The sequence below is a fragment of the Mustelus asterias genome, chromosome 1 (assembly GCF_964213995.1).
Source record: "Mustelus asterias chromosome 1, sMusAst1.hap1.1, whole genome shotgun sequence".
Lineage (NCBI taxonomy): Eukaryota > Metazoa > Chordata > Chondrichthyes > Carcharhiniformes > Triakidae > Mustelus > Mustelus asterias.
The window spans coordinates 131,734,103-131,756,857 of NC_135801.1; the positions used below are offsets into that span (position 1 = coordinate 131,734,103).

Here is a 22,755-nt window from a genome sequence, read left to right on the forward strand (position 1 = left end):
CTTGAATGGTGAGAGACTGGGAAATGTTTGCATTTGGAGGGACCTGGATGTCCTTGTGCAGAAATCACAAAGTTAACATGCAGGTGCAGCAAGCAACAAGGAAGGTAAATGGTAGAAAAACAGAAAGTGCCAGAAAGGAATACCGAGCAAACCAGGCAACATCTATAGAATCTATCTTAAGTCAGGGTGTTGAACAAAGGAAATTATGAAGTTATGAAGGACAAATTGGCTGAGGTGGATTGGGAAAATATATTAAAGATATGACTATAGATAGTCTGTGAAAATTATCACACAGTTTAAAGCAATTATGCCTTCCAGGCATGAAAATCCAAAAAGGCAAGTCAACCATGGTGAAGAAAGGAAGTTAAAGAGTGTTTAAGATGAAAAGAAAAGGCCCATAAAGTTGATAGAAATATTAGTGAACCTGAGCATTAGGAACGTTTTAGAATGCACCAAAGGAGGACCAACAAACTGATAAAGGAAGAATGAAATATGAATGTAAACTAATTAAAATGGACTGTAAAAGCTTCTATAGGTACTTAAAAAGGGAATATTTGGCTAAGCCGAATGTGGATCCATTATAGGCAGAATCAAGAGAATTTGTAAGGTAGAATAGAGAAATGGCAGAGAAGCTAAATGAATATGTCGAATTTGTCTTCCCAAAATTAAAGATCCAAAGGACATGGGAGATTGAGAATTTGAACCGAATTAGTAAGAATGTTGTATTGGAGAAATTAATGGGACTGAAGGTTAATAAGTACCCAGGACCTGATATTCTATATCCCAGAGTGTTGAAAGAGATGCACTGGTGATCATCTTCCAACATTCCACAGATTCTTTGAATTCCTGCAAATTGGAAAGTAGCAAATGTCACGTCACCCCACTATTTAAGAAGAGAGGATGAAAATACTAGAATCTATTATAAAGGATGTGATGAATGGACATTTGGATAATAATTATCTTATTGGGAATATTCAACATGGATTTATAAATGGGAAATCATGTTTAATGAACCTGTTGGAGTTTTTTGAGGATGTTACTAACAGAATTAATAAAGAGGCATTGGTGGACGTAGTATACTTGGATTTTCAGAAGGCATTTGCTAAAGTTCCCCACAGGAGGTTGATTAACAAAAATAAAGCATATGGGATAGGAGATAATATGCTGGTATGAATTAAGGATTATTCATCAGACAGAAAACAAAGAGCAGAAATAAATGGGTTGTTCTTGAATTGACAGGCTGTGGCTAGTTCAATACCACAATGATCAGTACTTGGGCCCCATATAGTCACAAAATGTGTTAATGATTTGAAGGGGGGGACCAAATGTAATCATTATAGAATCCCTACAGTGCAGGAGAAGACCATTTGGCCCATCAAGCATTCACTGACAACAATCCCACCCAAGCCTTATCCCTGGAACCCCATGTATTTACCCTGCTAATCATTCTGACACAAAGGGGCAATTTAGCATGGCCAACCAACCTAACCCACACATCTTTGGGAGGAAATGGGAGCACCCAGAGGAAACACTACATCCTGCATGATCTCGTTTCTTTCTCTATGAACAGTATGCTTTATCTGTGAAGCGCGCAAGAAACAATACTTTTCACTGTGTGCTAATACATGTGACAACAATAAATCAAATCAAATCAATTCAGTCCCCTGAGGTCGGAATTGAACCCTGGTCCCTAGCACTGTGAGGCCGCAGTACTAATCACTGTGCCACTGTGGCACCCATAATATTTCTAAGTTCACAGATGACATAAAGCTGAGCGGAAATGTGTGTTGTGTACAAGATGCAAAGCAGAGTTAAGGGGATTTGGGCAGATTTTTGTGAGTGGGCAAGAATATGGCAATTGGAACATAATGCAGAGAAATGTGAAATTACCTACTTTGGTTGGGGAAACAAACGTGCAAAGTATTTCTTAAATAGTAAGAGATTAGAAAGTGTGGATGTACAAAGGAACTTGCTTTCCTCATCAATAACTCACTGAAACTTAACATGCAGGTGCAGCAAGCAGTTAGGAAGGCTAATGTTATGTAAACCTTTATTGCAAGAGTACAGAAGTATCAAAGTCTTGCTTCAATTCGTTAGAACTTTGTTTCGACCGCACGTAGAGTACAGGTGCAGTTTTGGTCTCCTTATCTTAGGAGCGATACTCTTGCCATAGAGGGAATGCAACAAATTTTCACTGGACTTGTTCCCAGAAAGATGGGACTGTCCCACTGTTAGGAAATAGAGATAGTTTTAAGTTATATTGGTATTTTTTGGGTGTTGGGAGTAAAATATGGCTTTAAGGTTTAATTTTAATTTGTATATCTGTAGTTGTGTCTTAAGGATGAGGTGGAGATGCCGGCGTTGGACTGGGTTGGGCACAGTAAGAAGTCTCACAACACCAGGTTAAAGTCCAACAGGTTTATTTGGAATCACCAGCTTTCGGACTGCTGGTCCTTCATCACCTGATCTTGACTTTTAAAAGATGCTGGCATTTTTAACACGGTTTTACAATTCTTAAAGGAGTGGGAAACTATGTTGTTTCCGAACAACAAGGGACCCACAAAGACAGAAAAAAAAGTTTCAATTCAGTTGGAAGAAAGACCAAGAATGAAATACCAGTTCAAAGAAACTACTGGTACAGGTAGGACATACACGGTACAGAGAAGAAGTCCCAAAATAACAACAAAGGTTCCAAACACCAGGGAGGGACAGGAAAAAGTCTCAAGATGACAGCTAAGTCAGGGAACAAGGGCAGTGAAATTAAGAATGAGCAGCAGAGCAAAAGGGCTCCAAGGTAAAAGACGTATTTGCAGAAAGCAGATGTAAATCAATATACGTTTGCGAAAAGCTAGAGATCCAAAGAGACAGCCGAAGGTCTGTAACTCCTTGATATGAGTCTATGAAGCTATGGTGTTCTGTTGTCATGGCTAGGTATCTGAGAGAATGTGTGGAAGGCAAAGTTTGAATGCACATGATGCTCCAAGGCAGAGGAACATCAGAAGGAAAGGTTGAACCTTGAAGATGGATCCTTGGGGAAGACATTTAAGAGAAAGTGTTGTTTGGGTAAAGATTCCAAGGCATGTTCTTAGAGAGCGGAGATTGGAAACCATTAAGTGAAAGACAGAGTTCCAGTGAGACCATTTAGGAGTTGTTGAGAAATCAGTAGAAGTTGTTTGGGATGGCATCTGCCGCTTGGTTTCAGAGTGTGGTGTGTCTGATGACAGTTCGCCTATTGGGGTTTACATGGACTGTGCACTTACAGTAAACATTAAAGTGCAAGATAGATTTTGTAACTGGTGTTATCTTATGAATCCGTATATGTCTGCAAAGGTATAGTTGGGGTGGTGTATTATAATTCATCTGTTTAATAAATGTTTTATCTTTTTGTTAAAAGTATATCAGCCATCTCTGTGACTCTACTCAGTAACCACCCTCCACTATTCTAAACAAAAAAAAACATTAAGATCTGTCAAGTCAGCTTCCATCCTGGGGTTTTGGATCCAGTAGTGACATCAGCTGGGATCATAAGACTATGAGGAAAGATTGGGGAAACTGGGTCTATATTCTCTGTCACTGGCTACCTATCAGCCCAAGGCAATATTATCCAGGTCTTGCTACATTTGGACACGGGCTGCTGTGGCATTTGAGGAGTTGCAAATGGAACTGAACCCCGTGCAATCATGAGAAATATTCCCACCGCTGAACTTAGGTCATTAATGAAGCAGCTGAAGATGGTTGGGCCACGGATATGACCTTGAGGACCTCCAACAACAATATCACAGGGCTGAGATGATGGGGTTCCAACAACCATAACCATCTTCCTTGGTGTGAGGTATGACTCCAACCAGTGCAGAGTTTTTCCCAGATTCCTGATTCTGTCAAATGTCAATGTGATCAACAGGTAAATACCCAGATGGAACAGCATGAGCTCTAACTGCTGATGCTGTTCAATCTTCTACGCTACATTCTCAGTGAATTTGCTGTATAATCCTACGGCATTATGGTCTAGTGCTCACCAGAGCAGTTTCAGTAAGTTAACACTATTGAAAATTACACAAGAATGTTAATCACTTCCCTAATTATGAGCTCAAAGGACGCTTAATCATTGCATTAGCATTAGTGAATAACAGACCAGTGATATATCTGTGCTGGATATCTGTATTGTTGAAAAAAACTTACTATTAATGCTAAAAGTGTTAATTGTTAGGCAAACCCAGCCAAAAACATAAAACCCGAGTAAAATCGATAGGATATAGATCTTGGCCCAGAAAGCACCAGTCGGGATTGTTACATGTGATAGACTATATGTTTAACATGGAGATTGTACATAACATGCAATATATTTGAATTTTTTTTAATTATAGAGCCTATTAAGAAATTGAAAACACCAAGAAATATTGCTGTCAGTCCTTAATACTGAAAGCTGTATGTTTTAAAGAGCTGATCAGAGGTTGGCTCACTGAGCTGTGGGCTATTCTAAGGAAATGAGACATGACAAACTAGTGACTGAATTCTGGTAAGGAAGTGTGACAAAGAGTAAATGTCCTACAGGGGAATTAGAACATTTAGACTTTTGTTCTTTTCCAGCCCCTCACGCTAGCGAGATCTTCCGGTCCCACCAGTGTGAATGGAGACTTCAATGGCTTATCGGCCCCGCCTTAGGGTTTGGTTGGGGGGTGGGGGGGGCGGGTGGTGGGGGCTTGGAATTCCAGCCAGTGTCTTAAACAAGAATATTTCTAAGAGGTAGTTTTACCCAGTTTGGTTTTGCAAAGAAAGCAGTTCTACTTGTTTGCTTTTCTAGCTACTTTCTTAATACTTTTAAAACTTAAACAAATTCCCTGTTTTCTGTTCTTTAGGCAACTTGCTCATGTCCTCAGCATCTCTATTCTCCTATCTTTACGTTCATCTACAAGATCCTCCTCTCTGCCTGTGACTGTGTTACCTTTCATCCACTTTTCCATTTGTTCTTAAACACAAGGGGGGCAAAACTGAGAGCAAAAATATTTAAGCGCCTCGTAATGTCTGGCAGTACAAGAATTATTTAAAAAGGGTATCAGGAATAATAAAATTCAGAAAGCACCTTTTTTTTTAGTAAGATCAGAAGAAACAGGAGTAAACCGTTTCTCCCCTCAGAGCACACAAAGAAAATATCAGTTGTCTCCAAAATATGGTTGTGATGTCAGTACAAGCCCAACATTTGAGCTGTTTGGTTTTCTTTCAGTTAAATGTCAGACATTTACATGGTTTCATAAGAAATGGGACAAAGGCAGGAACTCTCAGCTCGGCTGCTAGATCTCCAGAGGTTCCGGTCGATCAGAGCTATTAGCTCAAATTCTATTACGGATCATAACCGCAATGGGTTTTTCTTAAGTGTTGAGCGGAAAAGCACACTAAGCTTTCTGAATATTACTCCTCTTGATGCCCTGCCAGATATTGTCATGAGCTGTTTCCTTTTCATTTTCTCTGTTTCGAATGTGTTTCCCTGACCTTTTGCCAGCAAAAAGCACAAACAAAAACACTTTTCCATTCAAAGGCATTGTTCTCCATAATGTTCCCCTGCACTCCAAGAATAAATGTTGGAACCTTTGTGAGAGAAGTTCTCCAAGAGATAAATTTGCAATTGCAGAGAGCAAATCAAGAACTCAAGAGGCCTCAGCACTGTAATATATCCCCAATGTTCAATACTGCCCACCATAACTTGGCAGCACCACGTGAATCATTGCCAATCTCAGGTCTCCAGGTTTGTCAAATCATGTTTGAAATTCTGCTAGTACAATAAAGCCTGAAACAGAGTCAGACTGACTTCTTCAACATAATCCTTTCGATGATTTAGCAGATAGACACTGCACTGTGTGGCAGAAAGTCGTTCAGAGCGAGAAGGTGGGACTTGTTAGTCATGACTATACATGTAACAGAAAGGAACCTCACATCAATTTACATTGCACACTGCTCCTAAAATGGGTTATTAAAATACGGTACAAATACAAAACCCGGTGAGCGGTTAATTATAAATGAAAATAGAAAGTGCTGGAAATATTCAGCAGGTCTGGTAGCATCAATGGAGAGAGAAGTTTCAAGGGTGGCACGGTGGCACAGTGGTTAGTTCAGCGCCAGAGACCTGGGTTCAATTCCGGCCTCGGGTCACTGTCTGCATGGAGTTTGCACATTCTCCCTGTATCTGTGTGGGTTTCCTTCAAATGCTCTGGCTTCCTCCCACAGTCCAAAGATGTGCAGGTTAGGTTGATTGGCAATGCTAAATTGGCCCTTAGTGTCAGGGGAATTAGCAAGGGTAAATAGGTAGGATAACAGGGATAGGGCTTGGGTGGGATTGTGGTCAGTGCAAGCTCGATGGGTTGAATGGTCTCCTTCTGCACTGTAGGGATTCTATGATTCTATGAGAAACAGAGTGAACATATTGAGTCAAATATGACTCTTCTGTTTGGTGATATGGCAAGAATGAACATGGGGGTGGGGCAACACTATCACCACCGGCTGGAAACTGAGCAATGAAAATGATGCAGCTGTTTATTCCTCTCCATTCCAACCAATCTCAGATTTTAACACCTATGCCGGAATTCTACCGTCCTGCCCTCCACAGAATTGGAGCCGGCGAGGGGCAGACAATGAAAATGTCCGTTGACCTCGGGCAGGATTTTCCGATCTTGGGTCGATGAGGCTCCCACTGGACTCAGGTTCTCACTCCACTCCATTCTCAGTCACTCTATCGCTTCCCCTGCACTTCCTTGACAAGGGGGAGATCAGGAGGAGGGTTCTTTACCCGGCCGATGGAAGGAGGAGGCTGAGCAGTGAAACCAACCCTACATGGGCGCAGGTCACTAATGCTGTCAGTGCTCAGGCTGTCCAGCGCCGGTCAGTCATACAATACCAGGAAAGGATGAACAATCTCCTCCACTGCGCCAGGGTACGTGAAGCTTCAGCTGCTCACACTAACCACAATGAAACTAACATTTCAGGGTACACGGGCCTCAGTGACAACAGCATCAGCTCGCGCTTCACCGTCCCACTGCAGTGCATCCACTCCGCAGTGGCGTGACCACCGTGCCTCCTTCACACTTCCACACAGAGAGATTAATGCTGTATGGGGGAGGGTCTCAGGTGCAGAGGTTACCAGCAACTCTGCCAATCAGATGCCTCTCTGAGCCTTTCTTTCATGTGGATGGGCCCAGTGCTCTGGAGGGAACTGTTCTCCAACCCTCCTGGATAACCTGCAGAGCATGAATGCCAAACCACACAATCCAGTGGGTTATCTCTGAGTGGAAAGATGAGAAATGAATATTGTGTACAAATGGCTGCCACATACAATTCCTCTCAAACCCACCCTCTTGTTGTCTTTGTACAGAATATGTTAAGTTACAGTGTAAGACAAGGAGAGGGCACATCTGGGCTCACAGAGAGTTCATAGAGAGGACGGCCCAGCCTAGTTGACAGGTGTGGAGTGGGACTAGAGCAGGATTGGAGATGGGGAGGATGGATTGAGGCCTCCATCCAGTAAGGATCCGTGCATGGTAAAAAAAAAACCAAGAGCCAAGTATGCCTCTATGTTGGAGGCAGCTCCTGTTGTCACTCACGCTCTCCTCTCTCACTTGTAGGTGCCACCAAGAAGAAGTAAGAGGGGGACAGAGCACCCCGACCTCCCTCCAGGTGCCCCTTCCCATCAAGGAGTTGCGCAGTCAAAGAGAGGAGGAGTGGCAGCTGGATACCCCTGAGACCCCCACTCAGGAATCTCAGAGTTTGTCCAGCTCTTCTGAATTCCCTCTGTCTCTGACCCCTTCAACCTTGTCTCCTGTCATTGCAGAGGGAGCAGCTGACCCCCAGGAGAACTGCCAAAGGAAGCCAGGGCCCTTGACGATTGTCAAAATCAAAGGCACCAGGGCCAACTAGTCATCAGATTGCTTCCACCCCTGCTGTGGATTTTTAAAAAATCCATTTATGGGATATGGGCTTTGCTGGCTAGTCCAGCATTTATTGCCCATCCCGAGTTGCACTTCAAAAGGTGGTGGTGAGCGGCCTTCTTGAACTGCTGCAGTCCCTGAGTTGTAGGTACACCCACAATGCTGTTAGGGAGGGTATATTTCTAAATCAGGATGATGAGTGCCTTGGAGGGGAACATGCAGGTGGTGGTATTCCCATGCATCTGCTGCCATCAATTATCCATCTAGATGGTAGCATTCATGTGTTTGGAAGGTGGTGTCTAAAGAGGCTTGGTGCAGTGCATCATGTAAATGGGACACACTGCTGCCACTGCACGTCAGTGATGGAGAGAGTAGATGTTTTTAGTGGAGGTGGTGCCAATCAAACGGGCTGTTATGTCCTGAATGATGCCAAGTTTCTCAGTGTTGTTGGAGCTGCACTTGCCCAGGCAAGTGGAGGGTATTCCATCACTTTCCTGACTTTGCCTTGTAGATTGTAGACAGGCTTTGGGGAAACAGGAGGTGAGTTACTCACCGCAGGATTCCTAGTTCCTAACCATCTTCAACAATTCCTAACAACTACACCCTCCTCCACTGAACTTGTTCTGTCACTCAACAATTTCTCCTTAAATTGTCTCATTTCCTGCAAGTGCAAGATATGTTTCTGGGAACCTGCATTCCTTGTTCCAGGCTTACTCAAGCACCCCCCCCCCCCAAAACTCTTCCCCCGTTATATTGATGAATATATCAGTGCTGCTTCATGCTGTCATTGGGACCAGGTAATATTTTTCAATTTTGCTTCCAATTTCCATCCCTCTCTCACTTCACATGGTCCGTCTCCAATATTTCCTTTCTTTAACCTCTCCGTCTCCACTTCTGATGATAGATTGACCACTAATATTCATTAAAACCCAATGAATCCCATAGCTACCTTGACTACAACTCTTCACACCCCACTCCCTGTAAGGACGCCATCTCACCCTCCCGGTTTCTCCTCCTCTGCCACATCTGTTCCAATGATGTCACCTTCAAAAACAGTGCTACTGACATGTCTGCCTTTTTCTTTGACCAAGGATTCCCCCCAACTGTGGTTGACAGGACACTCAACCGTGTCTGCCCCATCTTCTGCACCTCTGCCCTCACCCCTTCCCCTCCCTCCCAGAACCATGTCAGGGTCCCTCTTGTCCCCACCAGCTTCCACAGTCAAAGGATCATCCTCCACCTTTTCCGTCAACTCCAACAAGATGCCACCAGTAAATAGATCTTCCCCTCACCCCTCCAACCCATCAGCATTCCACATGGAACACTCCCTCCGTCGCCCCCAACCTTCAACTCCTTCCCACAACATCTGTGTACAGTTCTCGTCACCCTATTATAGAAAAGATATTATTAAACTAGAAAAAGTGCAGAAACGATTTACTGGGATACTATCAGGATTTGATGGTTTGAGTTATAAGGAGAGGCGGGATAGACTGGAACCTTTTTCCCTGGAGCGTAGGAGGCTTAGGGGTGACCTTATAGAGGTCTATAAAATAATGAGGGGCATAGATAAGTCAACATCTTTTCCCAAAGGTAGGGGAGTCTAAAACTAGAGGGCATAGGTTTAAAGTGAGAGGGGAGAGATACAAAAAGATCCAGAGGAGCAATTTTTTCAGAGGGTGGTGTATATCTGGAACAAGCTGTCAGAGGTAGTAGGAAACAACCCAAAGCATTTTATTGACATAACCAAAAAAGAACGGATGCGAAGCAAAGGAGAAACAAAGAAGGATGACCAAAAGCAAGGTCAAAGATATCAGTTTTATAGAAGAGAGGGAGTTAGACAAGAGAAAGGTTTTAGCATGAAGCTCATAGTGCTGAAGCCTTAGTTGCCAACACTGGGGCAAAGGGGGCAATGCACAGATGAAGAATGAAGGTGTCCATTTAAAATGAAAAGCTATAATCAAATACCTCTTATTCCGCATCTGGGGATCCATTATTCAATTTGTGAGGATCCATAATGAGTGATAGTCCAAAAAAGGTTGTGAGCGTAGATTGCGAGAGCAGTGGTCACCTTCATTAAGACTGTTATTCTAAATTTATTCATTAACTTCTGAATTGGATTACCCAGCATTTGTCTACTTAATATAAATATTTGTAAATAGTAATGAAAACAGAAAATGCTTCAAACACTTGGCTAATTCAGTCATCAGTAGTGAGAACAAACAATTATTCTCTCATTGAATCACTCGATAATACTTACGCATTGTTGATTGATCCTGAGGAGTATTTGTCTATCCACAGTGTAACTGTGCAGTATCATTGATAACCATTTCAATTCTTCAAAACTGAGAACTGAATATGTTGGAAATGGACAGCGGATCGGTTATCATCTGCAAACAGAAATGCAGATTGACATTGTGAGTACTGATCTTGTATTGGAATTTGAGTTGTGTCAAAAGGTTTACAGCTGAAATATTAAACTGGCTGTTCTAGGCCAAGCTTGTATTCCACCAGCATTTTCTGTTATATTTAGGATCTACTACATTTGCATTATTTGATGTAAGGAAAAATGTTGCAGGTTATGTACCAATTGATTGCACTGAGTTTCAAATGCCTGTACCATTTCTTTACACCACTTTCAACTTGTGTAACCAAAGGACTAATTGGATAATCTCTAAACTAATTACCCCCTAATAGGATCATTGGTTTGGCTAACATCATTGTGGATCATTTCCAAAGTCCTGACATAAAATATGCAGTGGCAACTGATGTAACCATGAAATGTAGTCCTTCAATTATTTTTTTATTCATTCATGCGACATGGGCATCGCTGGCCAGCCAGCATTTATTGCCCATCCTTAGTTGCTCTTGTTCAGAGGCCAGTTGAAAGTCAACAACATTTCTGTAGCTCTGGAGTCTCATGTAGGCCAGACCAGGTAAGGATGGCAGATTTCCTTCCCTTAAGGACATTAATGAATCAGATGTTTTTTTTCTGACAATCGACAATGGTTTCATGGTCATCATTAGATCCTTAATTCTGGATATTCTTTCATCAAATTTCACCATCTGCCATGGTGGAATTTGAACCTGCGTCCCCAGTCCATGAGCTGAGTTTCTGGATTAATAGTCTAACGATAATACCACTAGCCCATTGCCACCTCAATGGACACTACCAAACCAATGTCCAACAAGTAAACCCTGAAATCTGAAATTAAATTTTACTGCGCCGTGGTGTTTTAGATAATAAGAGCAGAAGTAAGTCATTCGGCCCCGAGTCTGATTCAACATTCAATAAGATCATGCTGATCTGTTTGTATTTAGAATTCCACATTTCCATCTACCCACAATAATCTTTGACTCCCATGATTAACAGGAATATTTCTACCCCCACTTAGATATATTCAGCCACTCCACCTCCACTGCCTTCTGAGGCAGAGTTCCAAAGTCACACAACCCTTTGAGAGAATAAAATTCTCCTCATCTCGGCCTTAAAAAGGCAACGCCTAATTTTAAAACAGTGCTCCCACTAGTTCTGGACTCACTCACAAGGGGAAACATCTTTTCCGCATGCAACTTGTCAAGACCGTTCAGAATCTTATATACTTCAAGCAAGTTATCCGTCACTCTTCTAAATTCCAGTCGAAACAAGCCCAGTCTTTACAACCTATCCTTATTAGACAACCCACTCATTCCAGGTATCAATCTAGTAAATGTTCTCTGAAACGCCTCCAACACATTTACATCCTTCCTTAAATAAGGAAACCAAAACTGCACTCAAGATGTGGTCTCCTAAATGCCCTGGATAACTGAGGCATAACATCCTTATTTTTATATAAAAACAGAAAATGCAGGTTTAGTAGCATCGGTGGAGAGAGCATTTCGAGTCCATATAACTCTTCAGAGCTCTGCTGCCAGATCTGCTGAGTTTTTCTAGCATTTTCTGTTTTCACTTCAGATTTCCAGCATCCGCATTACTTTGCTTTTATTGTTACTTTTATGTTCAATTCCTCGCATAATAAAGGATGGCATGCCATTAGCCTTTTTATTTACTTGCTGTACATGCATATTATGTTTTTGTGATTCATGCACAAAAGGCCTAGATCCCGCTGCCCCTCAGAATTCTGGGCTCATTCCCCTTTCAAATCATAATCTACTTTTTTATCCTTCCTGCCAAAGTGAACAACTTCACATTTTCCAATATTATGCATAATCTGCCAGATTTTTTCCCACTCACTCAACCTATCCATATCCATCTGCAACCTCCTTACGTTCCCTTCACAACACACTTCCCTACGTATCTTTGTGACGTCTACAAATTTGGCTACCACATATTTGCTCCCTTTGTCTAAGTAATTGATTTAAATTGGAAAATGTTGTGGCCCTAACACAGGCGCCTGTGGGACTCTAATGTCATTCTGAATGTGTCTGAATATTTTTTTTGGCATTCTTCATAAATTGTTTGAGCCAGAAAGAATGTTGTCCAAAACTTCTTTTCATTAATACTCCACATTGTTACCAACCAAAATTTTATGGTTCAAAATAATTGTAATCTCACTGCACATTCTGATATTTCATAATAATAGAGTGTGATTGAGTGAGCTGGACATTCGCACACACTCTCACCCTTTCACATTCTAATGGTCATCTTTTTTATTATTATTTTTTAAATTGTCAATTTATTGTTGTAATTTTCTTTTGCTCAGCAAGTTGCTTCTTTTCATACTTCATGTTTAGTGCTGTCAAACTTTACCTTTCAAAACTTTTCTCTGCAGTCTTCTAAGTGTGAGAAAAATTGATATTTGGCCCCCATGCAAAAATGTTGGTCAAGCCTGTCCAACGGCTGGGGAAGGGGAGAGGGAAGTTGGGAAATAAGGCCAAAATCAGTGGACGATGAGCAGGGACAGAATTAGAGAGCAAAGGTAAGATGGCTCACAGAATGTTAATACTCAAGGTAAGATCACATGTTAGGGGTAATTTATTAGCTTGGATAGAAGATTGGCTAAACGACAGAAGGCAGAGACTTGGGATAAATGGGTCTTTTTCCGGTTGGCAAGATGTAACTAGTGGGATGCCACAGGGTTCGCATCCTAAATATTTACAATCTGTATTAATGATTTGGATACAGGGGTAGAAACTATTGCTAAATTTGCAGATGACCTAAAATAGGTGGGCTAGTGAGTTGCAATGAGGAAATAAGAAATTTAGAAATGGATATAGATAGGTTAGGCAAGTGGGCCAAATGTGGCAGATGGAGTTTAATGTGGATAAATGTGAGGTTATCCATTTTGGTCATAACAATTGAAAAGCTACTCTGCTTTGGTGCAGAGGGATCTGGGTGTCCTCGTGCATGAGTCGCAGAAAACTAGTGTACAGATACTGCAGGTAATAAGGAAAACAATGGAATTTTGGCATTTATAAAGGAATAGAATATAAAAATAAGAAGTGTTGCAACTATACAAGGCACTGGTGAGACCGCACCTGGAGCACTATGTACAGTTTTGGTCCTCTTATTTGAGGGAAGATTTAGTGGCATTAGACGCAGTTCAGAGGAGGTTCAGTGGATCGATTCGAGAGATGGAGGGTTTGTCTCATGAAGAGAGATTGAGAGTTTAGGCCTATACTCTCTAGAGTTTAGAATGAGAGGAGATCAAATTGAGCTGTATAAGATGATAAAAGATTTGACAAAGTAGACGAAGAACAGATACTTCCTCTTGTGGGGCAATCTAGAACAAGAGGTCATAGTTTTAGGATAAGGGGTAGCAGATTTAAAATAGAGATGAAGTGAAACTACAAGTGGGATTTTACGGCCTTGCTCTTCCCGAAACCATAAAATTCTGCCCGAGGTCAACAGACCTTTCCATGGCCCACTCCTTGCCCGCTCCAATTCCTGTGGCATGCAGGACATTAAAATTCCATCCTATTTCTCTCAAAGGGTCATGAATCTATGGAATTCATTACCCCAGAGTGCGGTGGATGCCAGGACATTGATTAAATTCAAGGAGGAGATAGACAGATTTTTAATTAGTAATGGGCTAAAGGAGAATGGGTAGGAAAGTGGAGTTGAGGCTGAGATGAGATCAGTCATGATCATATCGAATGGCGGAGCAGGCTCAAGGGCAGAATTGCCTACTCCTGCTCCTAGTTCTTATGTTCTTATATTCTAAAGTACTTTTGGAGTCGCGGCCATGATCACTGTTATCATGCAATATATGTAGACCTTTGTTACCTAGCCCCAAAGTTTATCTAGATCAATCTCATTTATGTCAACAGGTTAGGAATGCATTTATACCCATTTTTAAGCCCAGAATTGCCAGTACACAGTTAGAACACATCCCAATCCAGAAAACCCCAAGTTTGCCAAAAGTTGGGCCTCCTTACAGTAAGTTTATCATGCTGCAGGTGTCTATTGTGCCTCCATGAACAGCTTATCCATTTTGGGAAATTAATGTTGAGCTCTTGCCATGATGGCAGCAGCCCTTAGATATGTGCTGGGAATGAATGGAACATGAGGGAGGCCAATTCAGCAAACAGTGGGTGCTGGTAGTACTGTAGAGCTGGGAAGAGCACTGTTGCTCCTCCTTTTTCCACATGAATCCTTAACATGAACTCGGAAACTCGCTGGAGTGAATCGCGCACTACGGATTTTGAGCATGTGTGCCATTCCCACAGATGGAGAGTGCTGGCCCAAAATGGCCCCCAAAGTGTCTGCTTCAGTTAAATAAAGTAAGTGGCAGTCATTGACTGATTCATTCTTCAGGGCAATGTCTTGACCAATCAGAGTCAAGCTGCCTGGTTTAAATTTCAATTCATGCTCAGCAGTCAGTCACCTGGTACATTCTTCATGGCAACGCATCTACCAATCAGAGTTCACTTGCCAGCCAACCAGCATTCTCTTCTCATACAGTTGTCTCCGTTGGATTTGTATTCTTGTAAAATATCCTGATGGGTGCAAGGCAAAAAGTTTCAACAAAAATGTCTCTGACTATGAAATGCAACATGCGACATCAGATTGTCATCAAACCATTCCGACCAAGTTGCCAAGAAGCTCAAAGATACAATGAGGTTACCAAACCAAATGTGGGGCGGCACAGTGGTTAGTATTGCTGCCTCACAGCGCCAGGGACCCATGTTCAATTCTGGCCTTCATTGACTGTTCATTGGAGTTTGCACATTCTCCCCATAGATAGATAGATCGAATCCCTACTGTGCAGAAGGAGGCCATTTGGCCCATCGAACCTGCATTGACAACAATGCCACCCAGGCCCTATCCCCGTAACCTCATGTATTTACCATGCTAGCCCCCTGACAAGAAGGCGCAATTTTGCATGGACAATCAACCTAACCTGCATATCTTTGGAGTGTAGGGGGAAACCGGAGCACCCAGAGGAAACCCATGCAAACACGAGGAGAATGTGCAAACTCCACTCAGACAGTGACCCGAGGCCGGAATTGAATCCGGGTCCCTGGCACTGTGAGGCAACAATGCTAACCATTGTGCCACCCCGTGTCTGCATGGGTTTCCTCCGGTGCTCCAGTTTCCTCCCACAGTCCAAAGATGTACGGGTTAGGTTGATTGGCTATGCTAAATTGACCCTAGTGTCAGGGGGATTAACAGGGTAAATATGTGGGGTTACAGGAATAAGGCCTGGCTGGGATTGTGGTCGGTGCAGGCTCAATGTGCCAAATGGCCTCCTTCTGCACTGCAGGGATTCTATGATTCAAAGTATTCATATGTTTGCAATCATAGTATCCCATGATGTCCCACACATAAAACCAGATTCCGTCATGATGGAAGTACAGGAGGATCAACAGATAATGGGCTATGGTGAGGTTGAATTTCTTGGGGTCTAAAAATGTGGATTCAAACTGATTATTAGTGATGTTTGGTGAGGGATGGATGGGCTATAACAATAACAATTTTCTTTTAAACAAAACTTGCCATAAAGCATCCCAAGATGTTTTAAAATTTATTATAGAAGAATTTATTGTTAAGTTATGGACATTCATCGGCTGAAACTGCATTTTATTTAGTGGATTTTGATAGATCATATGAGGATTTACAATACTACAGTGCAAATGTTATATTTTATATGTATTATGCATAGTTTTATTCTTTTATGATATAATATGTATTATATAACATTTATATTCCCCTCCCCCAGGGGTAGCGCAGCCAGCTTTGCTTCTCCTCACTCCCCAGCTTACGTGGCACAGGAGCTTAGATTAAAGTTGGGTTATCCAGTATGGCTCATTGCCACATGACATTACACATATCAGCCACTTAACAGCATCGCATGTCTCCAAGGGCACAGGAATAGAAAATGACATGAAGATAGAAAAGGGTTACTTTCTTTAAAGGGCATTAACCTGAAATAGCTTAAGCACGTACAAATCTCTTGTAATTTCTTTCGAACTATGTGTTGCTGCTGTAATTTTTAAAAGGAGAAATCTAGTATGTAGCAGAGTTTATCCAGATAATCATCCAGATTTTAGAGCAAATTATAGATTTAAAATTTGAAAGACATTAATTGAATTTCAGATTGAAGTTTTAAAGATGTATGATTGAAGTTACAAAGATGCATGGTCGATGTACTGAGTTGAAGTTATAAAGATGCACAGTGTTGAAGTTATATGAATGTATGGTCAATATACAGTATTGAAGTTATAAAGATGTATGGTTCAAGTACTGTGTTGAAACTATAAAGATTTACAGTTGATGTACAATGTTGAAGTTATAAAGATGTACGGCTAAAATTTTAAAAATGTACTGTTGATGTTATAAAGATGTACGGTTGATGTACAGTGAAATTATAAAGATGTACAGTTGAAGTTATATAGATATATGGTTGTAGTATGATGTTGAAGTTGTAAAGATGTATGGTTGATGTAGGATGAAGTTATAAAGATGCACAGTTGAAGTTATATAGATGTACAGTTGAAGTTATATAGATGTACAGTTGAAGTTATATAGATGTACAGTTGTAGTACGCTGTTGGAAGTTATACAGATGTGCAGTTGAAGTTGATATAGATGCATGGTTGTAGTACAGTGTTGAAGTTATATAGATATATGGTTGAAATTATAAAGATGTTTGGTTTCACAGAAAATGAAGTAAAATGTAGGATTATAAAGGGGAATTAAAAGAAAGTGTACAATTTAAAGGGGTAAAGTTTAGGTGCCCTAACCTTGGATTTCTCAATTATTTCCCCTTGCTGAGGCGAAAACATTCTGTCCTATCTAGCAACATTAAAGGAATAGAGCAGGAGGAATGGGGCTGACTGATTTGATGAACGTGGACTAGATAGGCCGAATGGCCTCCTTTATGCTGGAACAAATCTATTACTCTGACTCACTCTCTCAAAAGCAAGTCATCCTCTGAATGGTTCTGGCAATTTAAAGGTCTATAATTAGTCCTGTAATTAGTCTTTGCAGGTCTTGCATTCCCCGCAGAGAGAAAAAGAAAACACTAGTTGGAGATTCAGTGTTATGTCCTAGCCCTATCTGACAAAGAGGATTGGTGAATTTACCTTGAATGTTAATTGGGTTAATTTGTGCACCGTTTATTGTGATGGACCAATATCTCATAGTAAACAGAGTGAGATTGCCCAAAATTGTTTAACCTCAACCAAACTTAGGACTTCGAATGTTAAACTATTCCATCAATGCTTCCGAAAATTAATTCTAGTGGATATATAATTGTAAAATCATAAAGCTTCAGAAACCATGCCATTTTACTAGCGCATTTTATTCAACATTCTTATCAAGTGCAGTAAATTGTGCAAATTTGTTTCCTGCCTGCTATCCCTTCCATGCAGTAATTCTGTGGCAATAATTGCTTCCATTTCTTTGCTTTCTCTGTACTGACAATGCCCTGCCCCTATTCCCCATCCAAGACCCCCCTAACTTCAACACTGAGCTAATATTGTAACAAAATGTAATCACAGCATTATGTTGATATCCCAACAGATAAACTCCATTTAACAAAAATTCAATTTGATTGTTCTGGTCTACAGCATAAATATTGTGTTAAATGATCCAAAATAAAGAATAAAGAAATCATTCTATACTCTCAAGGTTTTGTTCGTGCTAAATATAAAAGCTCTGATTTTCCACAAGGCTTCTCCTGGTCAGCACTAGACCGGTGGAACTCCGATAGCAAAGGCATAAACAGTCATGTAACAAAGTACACAATGCTGCATTAGAACATATGGATCTTATCATTTCTATTCCTTGGAAATACAGTCTATCCCACACAGAGCAGAATTTTCCAAGCCAGGTGGAGGCTGGTTCCAGAGCATGACAAATGGGAAGGTCCCTAAAACTGACATTGGTTCAGGATTCCGATATGAACCCCTCCTTCTGCATTTAGGAAACCAAAACCTGACAAATCTCCCGGATTTGATTGCCTCCATCCCAAGGTTGGAGATAGTGGACATGCTGGATATGCTTTTCCATAATTTCCTAGATTCTAGATCAGTCCCAGCAGATTGGAAGTTAATAAATGTAGCACTGCTATTGGAGAAAGGAGGGAGAGAGAAAACAGGAAATTATAGGACCGTTAGTCTGACATCAGTCATCATGAGGACTGGAAATATTATTGAGGAAGTCTTAAAAATATACTTAGAAAATCATAACATGACCAGACAAAGTCAACATTATCTTACAAAAAGGAAATAGTGTTTCACAAACTTCAAGATTTTTTTGAGGATCTCACTAGTAAGATTACCGGGTGCTCCGGTTTCCTCCCACACTCCAAAGATGTGCAGGTTAGGTTGATTGGCCATGGTAAACTGTCCTTAGTGTCAGGGGGATTAGCAGGGTAAATGTATGGGGTTACAGGAATAGGGCTGGGTGGGATGTGGTCGGTGCAGACTTGATGGGCCGAATGGCCTCCTTCTGTAGTGTAGGGATTCTATGATTCTATAAAGGATTTCCAAAAGTCATTTGACAAGGTGCAGAGAGTAACTCACTTCCTGACTCCCCTAAGCCTGTCCACCATCTACAAGGCAGCCAGGCACAAGTCAGGAGTATGATCGAATACTCTCCACTTAATTGGATGAGTCCAGCTCCCAACAACACTCAAGAAGCTCAACACAATCCAGAACAAAGCAGCCTGCTTGATCGACAATCCATTACGTTAAACATTCAGACACTGCCAATTTGCTGATTTGTTTTGCTTGTGTTCTCTCTTGTTTTCTTTGCTTTCGGATAACAGCTGTTTAGAATCCTGCCATTCACACCTCCTCTAGGAACATAAATGAAGGTTTCATGGTACAAGGCCAAAGGACATGTTAATAGGACAAGTGAAGAAATAAGTTATCTCTCCAGCTTTCTGCTCTACCACTGACCTTCCTTATTGCTTTTCTTCCTATTCTCACCCTACCTCCTACACTTTCATTTGCTTAAAACCTATTATATTCCTAACTTCTTCCAGTTCTGAGAAAAGGTTGCTGAACTGAACCGCTGTTTCTTTCACCACAGATGCTGCCAGAACTGCTGCATACCTTCCAACATTTTCTGTCATTGTTCTCTAACATGAGAGGTTTCTGCCCTCCAAATCTATCTGAATCTTGTTTAGGCACGCATTCCAACAACAGTATCAGCTTGGCTGAATTTATGTCATTCGCAGATAATTTCCAAGTGAGATATCTGTTGGTTCAAGGTCCATATGGCCATAACACAAAATCAAAACTGATAATCCAGTGCAATACTTTTTTTTAAGCACATCTTCACACACTTTTTTGTCCATTTGGGAAATAGTGGAAGGAATCCTGGGCTGATTGAAATGTGTCACGAACGCTCCTTTTATAGCCAACAAACTCAGGTGAGGACATGAACTTCTGGCCCAGAGGTAGGGGCACTGCACCACAAGACATCCTATAGTGCAGTACCGATGAAGTCCCATACTGTCTGAGCTGCTACCTTTCCAAGGAGATGTTAAGCTGAGGCCCTGTTTGCTTTCTCAGGTGGAAGTAAAAGATCCCACAAGTTTGAACTTCTCTCGGCGTGCTGGCCAACATTTCTCCCTCAACCAATATTGTGAATAAAACAGGCCATCTGATCATTATCATATTGCTGTTTGTGGGACCTTACTGTATCCAAATTGCCTGCTACATCTACCTTACAACAGTTATTGCAATTCGAAAGTAATTGATTGTAAAGTACTTTGAGACCATCAGAGTAATGTGTAAAGTGCTTTAGAATTTAAATGCTTTTTTATCAAGGCCACAGATTAACATAGAAACATAGAAAATAGGCGCAGGGGTAGGCCATTCAAACCTGCACCTCCATTCAATATGATCATGGCTGATCATGCACTTTCAGTATCCCACTCATGCTTTCCCTCCATAACCCTTGATCCCTTTAGCCACAAGGGCCACATCCAGCTCCCTCTTATCTAACATATCTGATAAACTGGCTCCAACAGCTTTCTGTGGTAGAGAATTCCACAGGTTCACAATTCTCGGAGTGATGAGGTTCTTCCTCATCTCAATCCTGAATGGCTTATCCCTTATTCTTAGACTGTGACCCCTAGTTCTGCACTTCCCCAACATCGGGAACATTGTTCCCACATCTAGCCTGTCCAGTCCCATCAGGATTTTATATGTTTCTATGAGATCCCCTCTCATTCCTCTAAATTCCAGTGAGTACTAGCGATCCAGTCTCTCTTCATATATCAGTCTTGCCATTCCAGGAATCATCTGGTGAACCTTTGCTGGACTCTCTCAATAGCAAGATTGTCAACCTGGGGTCTGCAACAGCATCAAAAGGCATATGTATGATTATTAGGGGTCTATGAAGCTGTGCAAAATGATTTTGGTAGTTTCAAAATTAATTGTTTTAGTTTGCCTGTGATTTTGTAGTTTGAACTAATATGCTCATAATATTATAGAATCCCTACATGCAGAATCATAGAAACCCTACAGTGCAGAAGGAGGCCATTCGGCCCATCGAGTCTGCACCGACCACAATCCCACCCAGGCCCTACCCCCACATATTTACCCGCTAATCCCACTAACCTACGCATCTCAGGACTCTAAGGGGCAATTTTTAACCTGGCCAATCAACCTAACCCGCACATCTTTGGACTGTGGGAGGAAACCGGAGCACCCGGAGGAAACCCACGCAGACACGAGGAGAATGTGCAAACTCCACACAGACAGTGACCCGAGCCGGGAATCGAACCCGGGACCCTGGAGCGGTGAAGCAGCAGTGCTAACCACTGTGCTACCGTGCCGCCCTTTTTATCAAGGCCACAGATTAACATAGAAACATAGAAAATAGGCGCAGGGGTAGGCCATTCAAACCTGCACCTCCATTCAATATGATCATGGCTGATCATGCACTTTCAGTATCCCACTCATGCTTTCCCTCCATAACCCTTGATCCCTTTAGCCACAAGGGCCACATCCCGCTCCCTCTTATCTAACATATCTGATAAACTGGCTCCAACAGCTTTCTGTGGTAGAGAATTCCACAGAAGGAGGCCATTCGACCCATCAGGTCTGCACCGACCACAATCCTACCCAGACCCTATCCCCATAACTCCATACATTTACCCTAGCTAGTCCCCCTGACACTAAGGGCAATTTAGCATGGCCAATCAACCTAGCCTGCACATCTTTGGACTGTGGGAGCACCCGGAGGAAACCCACGCAGACACGGGGAGAACGTGCTGACTCCACACAGACAGTGACCCAAGCCGGGAATTGAATTCAGGTCGCTGGCGCTATGAGGCAGCAGTGCTAACCACTGTGCCACCATGCTGGCCCTTCATGGGACACAGGCATCGCTGGCTGGCCAGTATTTATTGCCCATCCTTAGTTAACCTTGAGAAGGTGGTGGTGAGCCACCTTGAATAACTGCAGTCTACGTGCTGTGGGTTGACCCACAATGCCATTAGGGAAGGAATTCCAGGATTTTGACCCAGCGACTGCGAAGGAATGGCCTAGGTTGATGCCAGGTGATCCATGCTATTAAACATTTTATGCTAAATTGACAAAAGTCAACCAGCCAGCTTAGTTAAGTAGTCAAGGGCAAAATACTGAGGATGCTGGAATCTGAAATAAAAACAGAAAATGCTGGAGAATCTCAGCAGGTTTGACAGCATCTATGGAGTGAGAATAGAGCTAAGGGTCATCATGACTCGAAACGTAAGCTCTATTCTTTCTCCACAGATGCTGTCAACCAGCTGAGATTTTCCAACATTTTTGTTTTTGTTAGTTAAGTAGACAGCCTTAATTGTGAGACAAATAAAGAATAAATAATTGATGTTGGAAAGGCTGGAACTGCAATCTGGCACACAAAAGTTATAACTTTCACAATTATAAATAATTGTGTAAATGTAAATATAATAAATGTACTATTAATACAGATTCTCAAAATGTTGTGGGAATTATAAATTTTGCCCTTCACAGACAGACAGGAAAAATGTGACTTGTTAACCTTGATGGAAGGAATTAATAGGCTCCTCTTCAAGATGTCTCAACTTTAAATGACAGGCAGCTATGTTAACCAATTATTGGCCAATACTCAGGCTAACTCAAGATAAGAGATATAACTTGAGAGAAAGCATGGTCTTAAAGTTGAGACAATGATCATAATTAACTAAAAATCAATGTGCTAACTCTTATTTCATTATTGACAAATTATAGACCAACTGGCTATTTTCCAACAATTAACTGAAGTGGGCTTTCAGCATCTTTAAGGTATAAAAAAGGGGTCTCGAGAAGCCACATTGATAGAGAGAGATGTTCATAGAGTCATAGAGGTTTACAGCAGGGAAACAGGCCCTTTGGCCCAACTTGTCCTTGCCGCCCCTTTGTTTTTAATCACGAAGCTAATC

The 22,755-nt window shown here is 41.7% G+C and overlaps 1 protein-coding gene across 4 annotated transcripts in view; it reads right to left on the reverse strand.

The window, feature by feature from the left end:
- Positions 1–22,755, reverse strand: part of LOC144497591 (interleukin-6 receptor subunit beta-like) — a 113,092-nt gene that overhangs the window by 74,522 nt on the left and 15,815 nt on the right. For 3 of the 4 annotated variants that reach the window (XM_078219045.1, XM_078219040.1, XM_078219047.1), the window contains exons 3-4: positions 14,738–14,849; positions 10,171–10,300 (exon numbers count right to left, since the gene is read on the reverse strand). In XM_078219045.1, coding sequence (XP_078075171.1) covers positions 10,171–10,174 — 4 coding nt within the window. In that variant the 5' untranslated portion in view covers positions 10,175–10,300; positions 14,738–14,849. The remainder of the gene's footprint in view (positions 1–10,170; positions 10,301–14,737; positions 14,850–22,755) is intronic. The other variant, XM_078219054.1, reaches the window with a different exon arrangement.